A 17,983-nucleotide genomic window follows, 5' to 3' on the forward strand; every position below is an offset into this window, starting at 1 on the left:
GGTCACTGGTAGGTACTTGCCCAGCATGTACAAGGCCCTAGGTCCAATCCCAAGTACAAAGGTGAAGAGGGGACAAACCTCTAATAGAATTGAAACCCAACCCCACAAGATTAGCTCAAAATGCTGTCTTATGAAATCTACTATAATAGATAGGACTTCTGGTGGGGAAGGTGGGGAAGCCACACTACTGTAGGTAGCATGTCCATATGTCAATCATGAACTGTTCTAATATAGATCTGAAATTTAATCTGCACATACCTGAAGATTATTCTGTATGAAGGGAAAAGACAGGAGTTAAAGAGACAGCAGCTTATCTATGGCCACACTACGTTGAACTTGCCATGCTAATCTGAATTCAGAGGATGAGGTGTGCTTAGTATCCAGATGGGAGAGTGAAAGCTAAAGCCGAACAAATGTCATGAAAAACCACAGCAGCTGCTGCTGGAAAGAGAGCAAGAGAGGGTGGTGGAATGGCTAAAGACCACACGGAACAAATATATGACAACATAACAAAACCTCTTGCTTTGTACATTAAAATAGTTAATAAAACACTAAATATCAGGGCTTGAGATATGGCATAGTCAGTAAAGTGCTTGTCACGTAAGGACAAGGACCCCAGATAGGATCCCCAGCCTCCACTTAAAAATCCAGGTTTAGTAGTACACTCCTTGTGGTAATGTGAATGGAGTTGGCCCCCATAGGCTCATAGGGAGTGAATGGCACTATTAGAAAGTGTAGCTTTGTCAGAGTAGGTTGTCTAGGTTCTCTGGGATTGTGATTTGTAGGCTGGGTTTTTTTTTTTTTTTTTTTTTGCTTTATGTTTAAAAACCACTTATGAGTGAGTACATATGTTAATTGTCTTTATGGGTCTGGGTTACCTCACTCAATGTGATATTTTCTAGATCCATCCATTTGCCCACAAACTTCAAGATGTCATTATTTTTCAGCTGTGTAGTACTCCATTGTGTAAATGTACCACATTTTCCTTATCCATTCTTTGGTCAAGGGGCATTTAGGTTGTTTCTAGGTTCTAGCTATGACAAACAATACTGCTATGAACATAGTTGAGCACATGACCTTGTGGCACGATTGAGCATCCTTTATATGTACCCAAAAGTGGTATTGCTGGGTCTTGAAGAAAGTTGTTTCCTAATTTTCTGAGAAATCGCCACACTGAAATCCAAAGGGGTTGTACCAGCTTGCATTCCGACAGGCAATGCAGAAGTGTTCCCTTTTCCCCACAACCTCTCCAGCATAAGCTGTCTTCAGTGTTTTTGATCTTGGCCATTCTTACAGGTTTAAGATGGAATCTCAGAGTTGTTTTGATTGCATTTCTCTGATGATACTTGTTATGCACCAGTTACTGGTATCACCTCCAGAACCTCCCCCAAATGAACTAGAGTTCAGTTTATAAAATTAAATCCAAAAGAAATAAAAATACAAATTTTTCTCAGAAAAGAACATGAAAGTGTCCTGATTAAAAGGCTCCCCTGAAAGTGGGTAAAGCAATGGACTCCTGCAATCTCTGCACTTGGAAGTCTGTCAGAAAGACTACAAGTTCAAAGCCAGCCTTGGCTACATAGGAAGACCCTATCTCAAAAAAGTAAAAGTTCTGAGTATCCAGCACAATGAAGGAAAAGGAGACCCATGCTTCACTGCTCCCCACACCAAGGATGAAGAGAAAAATCCTGGATGCATTCAGGAAGAACACAGGGCAGCAGCAGCAATCAAAAGGACTTCTCAAAAGCAGCAAGGAGTCAGATCTGGTACACACTCAGAAGACTAAGGATGCTAAGGGTTACGAACCAAAAGTGCAAGGTCAGTCTTGAATCCATAGTAAGATCCCATCTCGAGGGAGCTGGAGAGATGGCTCAGCGGTTAAGAGCATTGCCTGATCTTCCAAAGGTCCTGAGTTCAATTCCCAGCAACCACATGGTGGCTCACAACCATCTGTAAAGAGGTCTGGCGCCCTCTTCTGGCCTTCAGGCATACACACAGACAGAATATTGTATACATAATAAACAAATAAATATTAAAAAAAAAAAAAAAGATCCCATCTCGAAAAAAAGCATCGGGAGTAGTGGCACATGCCTTTCATCCCAGCACTAGGGAGGTAGATCTCTGTGAGTTCCAGGACAGCCAGGGCTACACAGAGAGACTCTGTCTCAAAACAAACAAAAAGAAGGAAAATGAGCCCTGCACCTTGCCTGGGCAGCACAGTAGAGCTGACCCTGTAGACAGCAGCAGAGTTAGTACCTCCTCCCTCGTCTGTGGTGTGGTGATGGGGGTGAGGGAAAGAGGCCCTCCCTCCTTGCCCCTACTGCCTCCAGCTGGTGAGGGAGCCAACCCTCCCCTTTACCAGCTCCAACACTCAGGAAAGCAGGCCCTGCACCTCTTCTGGGCAGCACAGTAGAGCTGACCCTATTGGGGTGGAGGGAGTGACAGGTGAGCCAGCCCAGGAAACATGAGTGGGGAGATCTAGCCCCACCCACCCAATGCCTGAGGTGGGTGGGAGAGCTGGCCCCAAGATCCTAAGAGCAGCACTGCCCCTCACCAGCTGCAGCACTTCGGACAATGGCCCCTACTCCTCACCTGGGAGGTAAGGACCTGGTAGACCTGGCCCTGAAAGTATGGGTGTGGGAGAGCAGACCCTGAGGATGTGAAAGCAGGAGCCTCACCCCTTACTCCCTGCTGCAAGGGGTGAACTAGCAAGGGCAATGCTGGAGAGCGCACCCTGGTGGTGAGGACAAGAAAGAGCTGGCAGGCTGGCCAATGCTGTAACTACCCAGGCTCAGAACCAGGATTATAAACTGGCCCACCCCAATGTCCACCCCAGATCTGCTGGAACACATGAACACATCAGTCCTGCAGACCCAAAGCTGCAGGATCTCCACAATACAGGGCAACAGCAGGGTACCCAAGAGGAGTCCCGGTAAGGGTTCAGCATCAATACTGTAATAGAAATCAGGGGTCTCACCCAGACCAATGACTCTCTGCAATGAGCTCTTGCACATAAAGATATATGGATAAACGGGTTTACTGCATGGCTCGCATGGCTCACTGCAGCTTCCATGATGAGATTTTCTTTTTTCTTTTTTCTCTTAAATTTTATTTTATTGAGGGGGGGTTGCAAGGGGGTTTACAAAGGGACAGGAAATGAATGGAATCGAGATGCATGACACAAAGGATAAATAAAAAGAGCTTAAAATATAGTAATACAAGGTAAGTGAAGGGCCAGGGACAGAGCTCAGGGTGGAGCACCGGAGCAGCCTGTGCAAAGCCTTGCATTCAGTCTCGGTACAGAAGAGAAGAAACAAAGCTATCAAATATGGCAATCACAAACTCCAAATGTGCAAAAAATAAGTGAAAAAAGAAAAATGTATATAGGGACACACAGTAAAACAACTGAAGAAAAATGGAAAGAGCTTAAATGCAGCCAGAAAGGAGGAAATAACTTAATTAAAAACTGACTGCAGTGGTGGTGCACGCCTTTAATCCCAGCACTTGGGAGGCAGAGGCAGGCGGATCTCTATGAGTTCGAGACCAGCCTGGTCTACAAGAGCTAGTTCCAGAACAGGCTCCAAAACCACAGAGAAACCCTGTCTCAAAAAAGCAAAAAAAAAAAAAAAAAACCTGACTGCAGTCACCTGCAAGCATGAACTATGGAAAAAGCAAATCTAAAAAACGTTAGAGAAGCCACACTGGGGTGCAGCTCAGAAGTATGTCTGCCCAGCGCTCCATCGTGACAACACACAAACATTAGGAGAATAGCTGCCACACGAGAGTGCCATGTGCTCTCCTGTCCTTCCAGAAGTGTAGCTGGGCATGGCGGCACACGACTCTAACAGCAGTATTTTAGAGGCAAAGGCAGGAAGTTAAGGGTACATTAAACAGCATGGGGTACATTTTAAAAAAAAAAAAAGACGAAGTATTTCAAGTAATGCTATTTTGGGACAAAGAAAACAGACTTTTCTACAGAAAACAGAATTTTCTGCTACTCTGGGTGACAGGTCAACTAGCATGTTCTTCATGGAGTCCATGATCCTGCAAAGGAAGGCTGTGACTGAAAGCAGAGAGAAGCTAGACAAATAAAGATGAGCCTGAAAAGAACGGACTCTGGGAGACCAGCGTGTCTCATATGAGGGAAAAGCGAGATGAACCTAAGAGCTCTAATGTCACGTGGGAGAAGGAACTAGGTGTGCTCTTGCTCCAGACAGAGGCACGTTCAGGGTTAGCATTCAGAGCCACCAAAGGGAGATGTGCATGCTAAAAAGGTAACATAACAGATACACACACACTCCCTAAAACACAAGAAATAGAGATTACAATCTTAGGACATACCAATAAAACACCCTTTCAAAAAGGTCAGAAAAACAGTAAAAACTACAAGCCAGGTATGGTTGTGCACACCTATGATTCCAGCACTTAAGAGGCAGAGGCAGGAGGATCAAAAGTTCCAGGTCATTGTCAGCAATTCCGTAAGTTTAAAGTCAGCCTGGACTGCATGGATCCCCTAACAAAACAAAACAAAACACAGGGTCCATGGCCTGGCACTTAAGAACACTCACTTCTCTTTCTGAGGCTGGAGCTCAATTCCTAGCACCCATTTCAGGCTGCTCACAAATGTCTTTTAACTCCAGTTCCAGGGAGTCTGATGCCCTCTTCTGGGCTATGTAAGCACTGCAGCACAGACATACACGGGTGCAAGTACACGCAAAATAAAATAAATCTTAGAAAGAGAGAGAAAGAAAAAAAAGAAAGAATCAGGACAGAGTCAGGATCAATGGCACAAGCAGAAGCATACACAGAAAATACAAAATAGATTGGTATTAAACAACCACTATAAAAATATGTGAAATAAAGTTGGCAGTTAAAACATAGATACAGTGGTTGGAGAGGTGGCTCGGTGGTTAAGAGAAATTACAGCTCTGGCGGAGGACGTGAGTTCAGTTCTAGTACCCACACCAGGCAGTTCATGGTGCCTGTAACTCCAGTTCCAGGGCATCCAACATCTTCTTCTGGCCTCTGTGGGCACTGGCATGCACACAGCACACATACATGTTTGTAGGCACTCATATATACAGAAAAAATTAAAATAAATCTTTTTAAAAAGAAAACACAGATACAGTTTGAATATAAAGGCATATGCTATTTGAGAAAATAATACAGAAAAATGCAAAGACAGGGGGGGAAAAAAGCTTAAAAATAAATTCAAGCCAGGCGGTGGAAATCCACATCTTTAATCCCAGCACTCAGAGGCAGAGGCAGGAAGATCTACGTGACTTCAAAGGAGTTCCAGGACAGCCAGGGCTACACAAAAAAAAAAAACTGGCTGATCTTCCAGAGGACCAGGGTTCAATTCCCAGCATTCACAAGGCAGCTCAAAACTACCTATAACTCCAGTTCCATATGATCTGACCCCCTTATACAGACATGCATGCAGGTAAAACACCAATGTATATAAAATAAAAAATAAATAAATAATATTTTAAAAAGTAAAGAAAGAAAATAAAAGAAAGCTTTAAAAATTTAACAGCCAACTCCCCCAGGCCAGATAAAACCAGGATAGCTGTTATTCAGACAAGTTAGATCTCCAGATCAAAATCATTATTGCAGAGATAGGAAAGATAAAAATTAAAGTTATTAAAATGTATAAAAAAATGTAAGATATGTGTGACTATGTAAAATTTATAGAAATATAAGGAGATACTAGAAAATGTTTAATCTCATTAACAGCTGTGCATAATGACACATTTGTGTCACCTAGCACCTGGGAGGTGAAGGCAAGAAGATCTCTCTGAGTTTGAGGCCAGCCAAGGCTACACAGTAAGACTGTGTTCTGAGAGAGAGGGAGAGAAGGGAGGAGGAGAGGTGAGAGGGGAGGGGAGGGGAAGGAACACTAGTTTTAAAATCCACTGACAACAGCCGACATCTATCACGGTGCGGTGGTGTGCACGTGAAATGACAACACCGGAGGCAGAGGCAGGAGAAGAGGAGCTCGTGGTCGTCTCCGGCTGGATAGTGAATAAATAAGGAACTGCCTCAAAAGCCAAAAAGGGAAATAACGTAGTATGTCCAAGAGGCAGATGCACACCCACGTTCACTGCGGCATTATTCACCACGCCCACGCTATGGAATAATCAACCTAACTGACCACCCACAGATGAATGAATAAAGAAAATGTGATGCACAGAAAATATCCATATAAAAATGATGGAATGTTAGCCTTTACAGAGAACAAAATCCTGTTACTTGTGACATGGATGAGCCTTAATCTAAGTAAAACAATCCAGAAAGAGATAGACGAACGCTGTAGGATCTTACTTATATATGAACTCAAATGAAAAAGTGCAGTAATAACTCATAGCAGCAGAGGCTAGGCTGGGAGCCACCAGGCACTGGGGTAGGAAGGGAACAGGAGACACAGGTTTAGAGAAGAGGACTAGGTCCTGGGCCTACTGCACAACAGTGGTGACTACTGGTACCAGGAACACACTGCACGCTTGGAAGCTGCTATGAGAGGAGCCCTATAACACTGTCTCAGAAGATGAGAAATGTGTTAAAATAGATACCATTGTAGTGTGAGTAAGAATGGCCCCCAAAGGCTCACAGCTGTGAATACTTGGTATCCAGTTGGTGAAACTGTTTAGGAAGGATTAGGAGGTTTGGCCTTATTGGAGGACGTGTGTCACTGGAGGGATGGGCTGAGGACTCATATATGCTCAAGCTATACCCAGTGTAGGACACAGTCTCCTCCTGCTACCTGTGCATGTTGAACTCAGCTCCTTCTCCAGCACTACGTCTGCCTGCATGCCACAATGTTACCCACCATGAAGACAATGGACTGGACCTCTGAATTTAATTAAATGTTTTCCTTATAAGAGTCGCCATGGTCATGTTGTCTCCACATAACAATAAAATCCTAACTAAGACACACATAAAGAAATTTTAACATATTTCCATCAGGAAGTAGTAGGCAAAACAAACAAAAATAAAGAAGCAATGAATTCATATTAATACAAACAAACAAATAAATGGAAAGTTGTTCAGAGAAAACAAGTTCTTTGCACAGTTTTAAAGTTTACTTAGAGAAAACTGCAATTCCAATCAAGTGATTCACATAACATCACCAGTAATGGGACATAGCAAAACTGTGCACTCCTCATCAGAATTCAATAAAAATATAGCATCAGTGATAGTCCAAATTTACAAAACCTTGCTCATAAACATTAGCAAGCAAAGCCCTTGATTAAATCTGTAGCATCACAAAAAATAAAGAACAGATCATGAAGTCAAAGAATGCCTACAGAAGTACTCCACAGTGTACCCAGCACCAACATGCAGGCTAACTGTCCATAACTCCAGTTCAAGAGAATCCAATGCTCTCCTCTGACCTCCTTGGGCACTGCACACACTTGGTGCATAGCAAGCAAAACACCCACACAAATAAAATAAAAACAAATAAAAATTCTTTAAATCACAAACACTTAACACATGCAGAACTACAGCTAAAGTCTTAAATTCATATTTCTACAGCACAGAAAATATCAACTATTCCTAGCTCATCTTATACATCCTGAAATCAAAAAAATAGTACTGAAATTTGAAAATTAAATTTTACTTATAAACAAAGGAATGAAACAACTAAACAAAATATTACCAATGTGCCTGGCATAGTGGCACACCTGTTAACACGATCTAAAAGCAGAGGCAGGAGGATGGAAAGTTCAAGGCTAATCTGTACTACATAGTAAGCTTCTGCCTCAAGAAGGAGAGGAAAAAGCAACAGTAGCCTGAGTGTGATGCATTAAAGGATCTGCATGTTAATCCTAGCACTCAGAAGACAGATGCTCTGGGAGTTCAAGGCCAGTAGGTCTACACATCAAGTTACAGTGTAGGTATGTTACACACACACACACAAAACAATAGGATCCACTGCTTTTATACATATTCAGAATGGCACGTTAAAATAAGGAGGGTTAGAGAGGCTAGAGAGATGGTTCAGTGATTAAGAGCATTTGCTGGTCTTGCCAAAGTCCCAGGTTAGATCCCCAGCACCCACTGGTGGCTTACAATCATTTATAACACTAATTCCAGAGGATGCAATGCCCTCTTCCAACTTCTCAAGATACCAGGCACACACAGGTGCACAGACATACATTCAGGCAAAACACACATACACATAAAATAATAAAATATTTTTTAATTAAAAGTAGGAGTCATTCTAGAACGTGTCCCCTTATTTATCCTTGTCTCCGTTTTTTAAGATATCTAAGTCTAAAGAAAAGTTATTTGTGAAATGACCATGATGTTTTAAACACTATTCAATATAAACATAACATTAAAAAAACCTGTATTTTTTCGTATAGAAAATGCTGCCCTAAAATGTGGAAACCAGTCCAACCGTCAAAACTTAATTCTATAGCCCAATGTCCTTGCTGCATTATGCCATATTCATTTTTGGCATCAAGTTCTCTATTGTGCTAATTATACTCTATTCCAGTTGTCTGACGGCATGACCACTGCAGCTCTCTACAGCAATGGTCGCGCTGTGGGCAGCTCGGCAGTGCAGCACTCGCCAGCTGCAGATTATGTACAGGGCTCTAGGGGGTTCCCGGTACTATAATGCAAATATTTTTTTTTTAAGTAACAGTTGAAAAACTTCCAAAATTATCACAAGTCTTTCTTGTGTTCCTCTGAGCCCTGTCTCCAGTCCAGCTTCCAGAACTGCACTTTCTAAAGCTCACCAAGTGATGAGCACCACTGAGTCTTGTCTCCCTCACTTTATTTACTTTTTAAGGCACTCTATTCAGAAAGGACTCAAAGTTAGACAGGACGACGGTACCTCGCAGTGCTGGCGTGAAGCCTGGACTTCACATTCGTACTTGTTCTTCACAGACTCTAGGCAGAGCTCTCTGTAGATGCCTGCAACAAGCACAGTGATTCTGATTACGTAGGCAGCAAAGAGTCATAGGTATTCTCCTATACGCTGTCTCCACCATAGTATGAGTCAGTCAGAAAGTCACAAACAATTCTAACTTTATCCTTAAAAACAATCAAAACACATATCAAAGAAGATGAGAAAATAAGAGTTAATGAGCTAAGAAATCATAGTTACTTTTTGCTTTGCCTCACACTTCCAAGAACACTCCTAAATGTTTGCTAGAGAATCATCAAAATAAAAAGTACAATCCTTTTCTAATAAAAACAATCCTCAGATTTCTCCTAACAGAAGGGAGACAGACAATAAACTCAGGTTTCATTGGGCATAAAGCAAGAAATGGATATTTTACTCTGCCAAACCACTGTATCCAAACTAGGCTCTTCAGAGTCCAAAGCTTTGAAGGAAGAGAGGCTGAGCAAACTGGTGGAACAAGGCAGCTCATGCTCAGAGCACTCCCGACAGGCAGATGCCCAGGCGCTACTCTCACAGGGAACAAGTAGCGTTATAAAACAGGCAGCAAGGCCACGCCCAGGCGCACATGCAGATGTGACAAGACAGTAACTCTATACATGTATACTCAATGCCGAGCCACAAGTGACCTAGGGACATAATCAGCTGCCCGTTCTGTCAAGGAGGGACCTACGCCATCTGCAACATATAGACCCAAACAATGTCACAAATCAAAGTGCCACTGTCCTACCTGCCACCTTTGTGCGAATCTGCATATTTTCTTGCAAAGTAGCCAGTGGTTCCAAATACTCTGGGGCTTTTCCAGCTATGACTTCTTGGAGTTTCGCATCCACCTGACTCAACCGCTCTTTATAAAGTCTTAACAAAGCAAAAATTAAGACATTAATTAAAAGTTCCCAACCAAGAAGAGCAACTTCCCCCTCATGCATTGTTTACTAATAGAGCTCGTGTTCCAATAACCTATCAAATGTACTCCTGCCTTGATTGCAATCAGAAAACTCACATTATTTGACTTTATATACATCCTAATATTATATTAGCTATAAGTCCAAGGTTTTTTTTAAAATTAGTATAGCTCTTGAGTCACAAAAAAAATATAAAATTCAGGCACTTGTAATCTTATTGTGGAGTAGGCATTTAGGAAGGAGGATACCAAAGGCCAGACTAAAAGGTGAATACTGGGTTTGGAAAAAGCCCTTTCTTCTTGTCTGGAAGATGGAGTTATTGGTGCCCAAAATTATATCATTATATCTTTTGTTTGAGGAGCTCCTCACAGTTTTTTCATTAATGATAGACTCAGGGGCCCAATGACAGGAGTTAGTGTGGATCCTCACCTGAATAGCACACCATACAGAGGCTGTAAAGGCCGGCTCAACATGGCATGGTGCCAGGTACGAGGAACGCTCTCCACATGGCCTAAGACAGGATGCCCTGTGGTCTGCTTACTTTAATCCTGCTAGATACCTTTTATTTGAGGAGCTCCAAGGAACTAATGCTAATCATCTGGCACCCCTCTGTTCCCATGAGAGGTAAAATTGCTTCACCATTCGAGAGGAGGGTCTTACTTGTCCCAGTCCCTTCTCTTTTAAATCTGACACCAGGGTTGACTCTGACTTGGTGCCCTCCACTTAATAACTGCTTGCCTTTATATAAGAGCGGGGGATATGTAACGAGCCATTTCCCCCCTAAAAATTACAGGAACCATCACCCTGGGGAGTCTGCAGAGAACCCCACACCCATAATTATGTTCTATTGAGAAAATCTGCCGCACACCCAATTAACTGTTAATCTGTTAGCGGAACCCGCCTCACACTCCAGCTATCCAGGGAACCAGGTGTGGCAACTTGTGACTTCTTGGCCTACCTCCTGGCCTACGTGATCTGGAACACGCGGCAAGAGTCCAGTTTCCCCACCCTTCAGGGGCTATATAAAATAGCAACCATGACCCTAATAAACAGAGGCTTTGACAAATCTGCTTGGCCTCCTTCTTCTGTCTTAGCTCATTCCCTTCCAGGTAGGGCCCCTCCGAGACCCTGGAATAACTGATTGCAGGGTGGGTTACAAACCCCTAGACTGAGTAACCCACCCAACACAATCGACAATCTTGTCTAACATTGCTAGGGGACGGGAGTGAGGAAAAGAAAATGGGCTGGACAACACAACACAGCAAGAATGTCTCAAAAAAATAAAAGTGGAAAAAAATTTGAAATGACTATTTGGGGACTCCTGATTTTTATTTTAATTGAACAACAATAAATCAATTCTAAAAGAAAAAGTTATTTTAAACACTAAGCTTAAAAGAAATAAGGAAATCATTTTGAATAGTTTGAGTATAGATGATATTCCTGTCAAAGTACGTAAATCCCTGGCTGTTCTCCGCAGTGCCATAGTCACCAGCTTAATTTCTGGTAATGGGAGACAGGTCTCACTAGAAACACTCAAGCTAGTCTAACATTCACTGTGTAGCCCAGGCTAGTCTCCAACTCAGAGGTCTTGTCCCAACCTCCTGGGGGCCAAGATTACAGGTGAAAGTGACTACACATGGCTTCTAGTTAGTGTTTAAAAACAAAGAAGAAAGAGCAATGAGGCGAGGGGGTGATTATAAAGCCCAGAATCTGGGATACATAACTCAACCCAACTAGAAATGAAGAAAGTGAAATAAAATGAGTTAATGGACAAAGAAATGAAAAACGAAAGTTATGCACAGGAAGCACCACACAAGGCTGCTGCAATCCCAGCATTTGGACAATGGAGTTAGAGCCTATAGTGAGCTCTGCAACACCTAGACTACAATGTAAACTACAGAAAAAGGAAAAAGAAGCCTGTTGTGGAGGCTTGCTCTGAGGGATATGCGAAAAAGGTAGAAACACAGGATCACAAGCTGGAAGGCAGCCTGGGCTACACCTTAGGACCAGTAAGACAGTCAGTGGGTAAAGGCATTTGCTTCCTAAACTGATGACCTGAGTTTAATCCCCAGAGCCCACCGAGTAGGAGGAGAGAACTGACTCCTGCCACCTGTCCCCTGATGGGCACCATGGCCCAAGTGCACCCACATGGTAACTAACAACCATCTGTAACTCCAGTCTAGGGGGAATCTCACGTCCTCTTATGGTTGTCACAGGCACTGAACACACATGGTACACAGGCACAAATGTGGGTAAAACACAAATACACATAAAATTTTAAAAAACATAAATAAATACAATATAGAAAATAAACAAATGCTTTGAAAAAGGATGAAATGAAAAATGGGTAGGTACAGGTCTCTATTGTCCCTACTCATGTACACTGTAGAAAAAGGAGAGAGAGTTCAAGTCCCAGTACCCTGTGGTGGCTCACAACCATCCCTAACTCCAGGTCCAGGTGATCCAATGTCCTCTTCTGACCTCTGAGGGCACCAGGCACATATGCAGGTGACTGAGGGTGGTGGAAGAAGTTACTCCACACTACAGAAACTGCAGCGGCTGGGCTGGCTGCTTTATGCAGAACACTACAGCGCCCATGGGCGCCAGAACAGGAGGAGGAGCAGCACCATTGTATCATTCCCTATCTCTTCTGAAGCTTTGAGACACCCTACAGAGATACACAGCATGGCAGGCTAAAAATAGGCAAGACATTTGGAGCAAGATGAAAAAGTAAAGATTTAAAACCCAATGCAAAAAATTGTCTTTTTTCTGATACGCTATTCTACAAATCAATTCCTCAAGAAAGAACATTCCTACGCGATGGTCATGGATCTACTCCTAATACATCCAGAGAAGAACGAAGCTTCGAAGGGGAACTAGTTAGTGGTCACAGTGAACCAGAAGCAATGTGGCCCAAGGTGAACAAGATTGGATTCCATCACTACTTGCAAAGCTGTCCCACATAGGAGAACTTGACGCAGTCTTCCCTTGCTGGGTAGCTCTAAAAACACCTCACAAGATTAACAGGGAAATCTCAATCAACTGCATGAGAATTCTTCATTCATGGGCTACTTCTGCTAAAACACAAAAGCCCAAATTTGGGGCTGGAGAAACATTCCAGTGGTTAAAAGTGAGTGTTTGGTTCTCAGTGGGCTCACAACCACCTGCAGGGAATCCAACTTCTGACCTCCATGAAAATCTGCACACTCATGTGTGCAAATGCATCCCCCAAACACACCCCTGCTCACGCATACACATCATTTAAAATAATTCTTTAAACAAACACACATATATTTGCCTCCTCTCTGCCAGAATGATGCTAAACTCTCTATATTGCCTAAATAGACTTAATCTAATTCTAATACAAAATTAGTAATGGAAATCTTTTTTTTAAAGGGTCTTGCTATGTGGCCTAGGTTTAGCTGGAATGCCACTCCACCTACCTCTACCTCTCAAGTGTTGAAATTGCAGGCATGACAATAAACATGCTACAAAAATTTAAACTGGTAATAAAATATTATACTGCCAGGTGATAGTGGCAACTCGCCTTTAATCCAGAACTCAGAAGATAGAAGCAGGCAGGTCTCTGTGAGTTAGAGGCCAATCTGGTCTACAAAGCAAATTCCAGGACAGCCAGGACTACATAGAAAACCTTTGTCTCAGGGGCTGGAGAGATGGCTCAGCGGTTAAGAGCATTGGCTGTTCTTCCAAAGGTCCTGAGTTCAATTCCCAGCAACCGCATGGTGGCTCACAACCATCTGTAAGGAGGTCTGGTGCCCTCTTCTGGCCTATAGGCATACATGCCAGATAGAATAATGTATACATTATAAATAAATAAATATTTAAAAAAAAGAAAACCTTTGTCTCAAAAAATCAAAAAACGTAGTAAAAAAATTTATATGTATGTATATATACACACATATATATCAAAGCCAAAATAATATACTTTTTAATTTTTAATATGTCAAACTGGCAGGAAATAATATTAATATTCCTCTCTAATACCAATGAAAGTTAAGAGAAGAAATGGAATAAACAGGATTAATATGGTAAACACATTGTCTCACTCTAACATGATAATTCTACTAAATCATCTACTCTATGTCCTCTCAAGCACCCCACCTCACTTCACCACCCCACCACCCTGCACTAACCATGATGGTAGACACTTGCAATCCCAGTACTCAGGAAATGGAGGCAGTAGAATGCCAACTTTGAGGCCAGGCTAGGCAAGATAGCAAGATCCAGTCTCCAATGTCTTAGTTAGGGCTTCTATTGCTGTGATAAACACCATGACCACAAGCAACTTGGGAAGGAAAGGGTTTATTTCATCTTACAGCTTATAGTCCATCATCCAGGAAAATCATGGAAGGGACTCAAGGTATCAACCTGGAGGCAAGAACCAATGCAGAGAGCATGAAAGAGTGCTGCTTACTGGCTTACTTCCCAAGACCTACTCGGCCTCCTTTCTTATACATAACGGGACCACCAACCCAGACACCACCCACCTACAATGGGATGGGTCCCCCCACGTGAATCATCAATCAAGAAAATGCCTTACAGATTTGCCATAGCCCAATCCTATGAGGCATTTCTTGATAAAGGTTCTTTCTTCCAGAACGGAGAGATGGCTCAGTGGTTTAGAGCCCTTGTTGTTTTCCCAGAGGAACTAGATACAATTCCCATCAGCCACATGGTGGCTTACAACCATCTGCAAGTCCAGCTCCAGGAGATCCAATGCCCTCCTCTGGCTTCTATGGCACCAGGCACACATGTGGTATCCATTTGTGTGGCACCAATTTCACAAGAGCTCTGGCATTAACCGGGAAGTGGAGGAACAAATGAAAGTGTGGGGACGCACAAGCGCGCTGGCACCTGCTCGGTAGGCCGAGGCAAACAGTGGAGTGGAGGCTAGCACCAACACTTTGGCAAGATTTTCTCTCAAAATGAAAAACTGGGTTGCTGGTGTAGCTCAGTAAGAGTGCTTACCTAGCACATGCAAGGCCCTGGATTCAATCTCCAGGACTAAAAGCAAAAAGGAAGTCAAGTGGGGAGAAAAGTTGGTATCTCTTAGACACCTAAAACACGCCAAGCAAACGGCAAAGAATTTTACAGATAGCTCCTTGTGGTGGTCTGAATGAGAATGGGCCCTTGGGCTCATATATGGGAAAGCTTAGTCATGAGGGGAGTGACACTACTTAAGAAGGGTTAGGAGTGTGGCCTTGCTGGAGGAAGCAGCACTGGGGGTGGGCCAAGGCAGGCCCAGTGTCAAGCTCTCTTCCTGTTGCCTGTGGATCCAGATGTAGAACTCAACTTCTTCAGCACCATGCCTGCCAGCCTGCCACCATGCTCCCATCATGATGATAATGGACTAACTGAACTATATGCTTTCTTTCTGTCATAGAAGTCACTGTGCTCATGGTGCCTCTTCAGAACAATAGAACACTGACGAAGACACTTCTTAATAACTTCACAGTCGATTGTGAGATCACTAACAGCATTGTTTTTATGTATGGACTGACATTTATTTACATATTAACTTCTGTTGCTGGGCATCAAACAGGGCTTTCTAACCTCTTGTGCTCGGCAAGTTCCATAGCACTAAACTCCCCAGCAACCTTTACATCTGTTAAGACAGCCTAATTTAGCCAGGCGGTGGTGGCACACACCTTTAATCCCAGCACCAAAAAACCGAAAAGAAAAGAAAAGAAAAGAAAAGAAAAGAGGGGAAGGGGAAGGGGAAGGGGAAGGGGAAGGGGAAGGGGAAGGGGAAGGGGAAGGGGAAGGGGAGGGGAGGGGGAGGGGAAGGGGAAGGGGAAGGGGAAGGGGAAGGGGGCATTCAAATCAGCGTCTATGCTCTTCCATTCTATAACAATTCCTCCAAAGATGGAGCCTTTAGGGGAATGCACTTGTAACACTAGAGGCAAAAGCCCTGGCTTTATTTACACTTTTTTTGTTTTTTGTTTTTTGTTTTTTGTTTTCGAGACTGGGTTTCTCTGTGGCTTTGGAGCCTGTCCTGGAACTAGTTCTGTAGACCAGGCTGGTCTTGAACTCACAGAGATCTACCTGCCTCTGCCTCCGGAGTGCTGGGATTAAAGGCGTGTGCCACCACCGCCCGGCTTATTTACACTTTTGATAATGATAAACTATGGGAATTAATAAACTTCTCTGAGCATCAGTTTCTTCATTAGTAAAATGGAAGCCTTACAGAGCTATTACAAGTAAATTAAGTAACACACATGTGAAACAGGTAATATACACATTATTTAATGTTAAGACATAAAATCAAATTAAAACCAAATAGAAAAATAGAGGACAATACTCTACTTTATACTCAAATTTTAAAAATGGTATCTCAGCCTGATGGCACAGAGCTGTAAACCCAGCTATATTGGAGGCTTGGTTAGAAGGATCTTATGATCCTACCTGAGTTATAAAGCGAATTCACAGCCAGCCTGGGCAACTTAGCCAGACACTGCCTCAAAGGAAAAAGGAAAAAGAGGGATGTGGGGCCATAGCTCAGCGGCAGAGCACTCGCTTATCACGGATATGGTTTCATCTCCAGCACCAGAGGGGAAAATCTTCAGCCAATTATTTAACAAAGGAATGAACAATGCAGATTAGCACCAAGTGCACAACAATACAAACAACTGAATCACCAACGCCCACAGGCCAGGCACCTGCTCTATCCCACCCCCAAAAACTCTGTTTGGTTAAGGAGGTCTCCATCGCATTAACAATAACTGAAGCCTCCTTCGGAGCAGATCAGTCTGTTCCCATAAAACACAAAAGGGAACACAGTGGAGACCATGTCATTGCCCTTGTGCTAGTAAAAATGATACCACTGAGACGCAGCGACAAAGACCTTCTGAAGTCGATACTTACTGATCTTTGAGATCTGTAAACTGTTTCTCAAGATTGGACATTTCATCTAAACATTCCATCCTTCTCCTTTCACAATCTTCATCGTCCATCTCTGTTAATTAAAAAAAAAAAACGGAAAATATCAAAGATAAAACTTCAAGGCAGGCCTGGAGGCACACATAGACCTGGATCCCAGCATTTGGGAGGTACAGGCAAGAGGATTAGGAGTTTAAGGCTACCTAAAACTATATGCCACACAGCAAGTTGGAGGCCAGCCTGGGCTACATGAGACCATATATCAAAAAACAAAAAAAAAAGATAAAACTTTCAAATGTATCTGGTTAGTCCAAATAGAAAAAAAAATGTTGTAATATGAAATTGGACATCCAAGGTTTATGTAAACCTTAAAGGAAAATAAACAATTTTTTTCCAAAATAATTACCACTATAGAATTAATTTAATGACAGATTAAAACCCCAGCAGTCTCTAGAGCTTCCAGAATTTATCCACTTTTCAGTCTTCTTAAAAGACTTTAAGAGTTATGTCAATGAAGTTAACTAACCCACCTTTGGTTTTACACTAATTCTTGAGAACTTAGCACCAAAAATGCCTATGCTCATAAAATGTCATTATTCAAAAAACACATCTGGCATCCGTCGCTCCAACTGCGGCGTGTCAGCTGTGCAGTGTATGACTGAGAGGCCAGAAACGATGGAACGTTCAAAGCCAGCCTGGGCTGAAGGGAAAAAAAATCAAAGAAAGAAAAACCAGAACTGGAAAGATGCCTCAGAGGTTGAGCGTGACTTCAGTCCCCAATATCCATGCCATGGCTCACAACTGCCTGTAACTCCAGTTTCAGGGGACCAGATGCCCTCTTCTGACCTCCAAACATGCCATACACATATGTGTTACTTAATTTTTTTTTAAGTCTTAAAAAAAAAATGAAGATGGAGGTAGAGAAGTCACATGGCTGATTATCCCATCACATAAAAAAAAAAGCAACTAATTGCTAGGCAGCATGTGGCACTTAAGAGGCAGAGGCAGGGGCTGGAGAGATGGCTCAGTGGTTAAGAACATTGCCTGCTCTTCCAAAGGTCCTGAGTTCAATTCCCACCAACCACATGGTGGCTCACAGGGTCTGGTGCCCTCTTCTGGCCTACATGCAGACAGAATATTGTAAACATAATAAATAAATATTAAAAAAAAAAAGTCGGGCGGTGGTGGCGCACGCCTTTAATCCCAGTGCTTGGGAGGCAGAGGCAGGCGGATCTCTGTGAGTTTGAGACTAGCCTGGTCTACA

The 17,983-nt window shown here is 42.8% G+C and overlaps 1 protein-coding gene across 1 annotated transcript in view; it reads right to left on the reverse strand.

Annotated features, from left to right (window-relative positions):
* Brms1l (BRMS1 like transcriptional repressor) overlaps positions 1 to 17,983 on the reverse strand; it is a 35,331-nt gene that overhangs the window by 13,070 nt on the left and 4,278 nt on the right. The window contains exons 2-4 of the mRNA XM_050138878.1: positions 16,705 to 16,795; positions 9,645 to 9,772; positions 8,846 to 8,925 (exon numbers count right to left, since the gene is read on the reverse strand). Of these exons, the coding sequence (XP_049994835.1) occupies positions 8,846 to 8,925; positions 9,645 to 9,772; positions 16,705 to 16,795 (299 nt within the window). The remainder of the gene's footprint in view (positions 1 to 8,845; positions 8,926 to 9,644; positions 9,773 to 16,704; positions 16,796 to 17,983) is intronic.

The sequence above is a fragment of the Alexandromys fortis genome, unplaced genomic scaffold (assembly GCF_014885135.2).
Source record: "Alexandromys fortis isolate MF-2015 unplaced genomic scaffold, M_Fortis_MF-2015_v1.1 scaffold_35, whole genome shotgun sequence".
Lineage (NCBI taxonomy): Eukaryota > Metazoa > Chordata > Mammalia > Rodentia > Cricetidae > Alexandromys > Alexandromys fortis.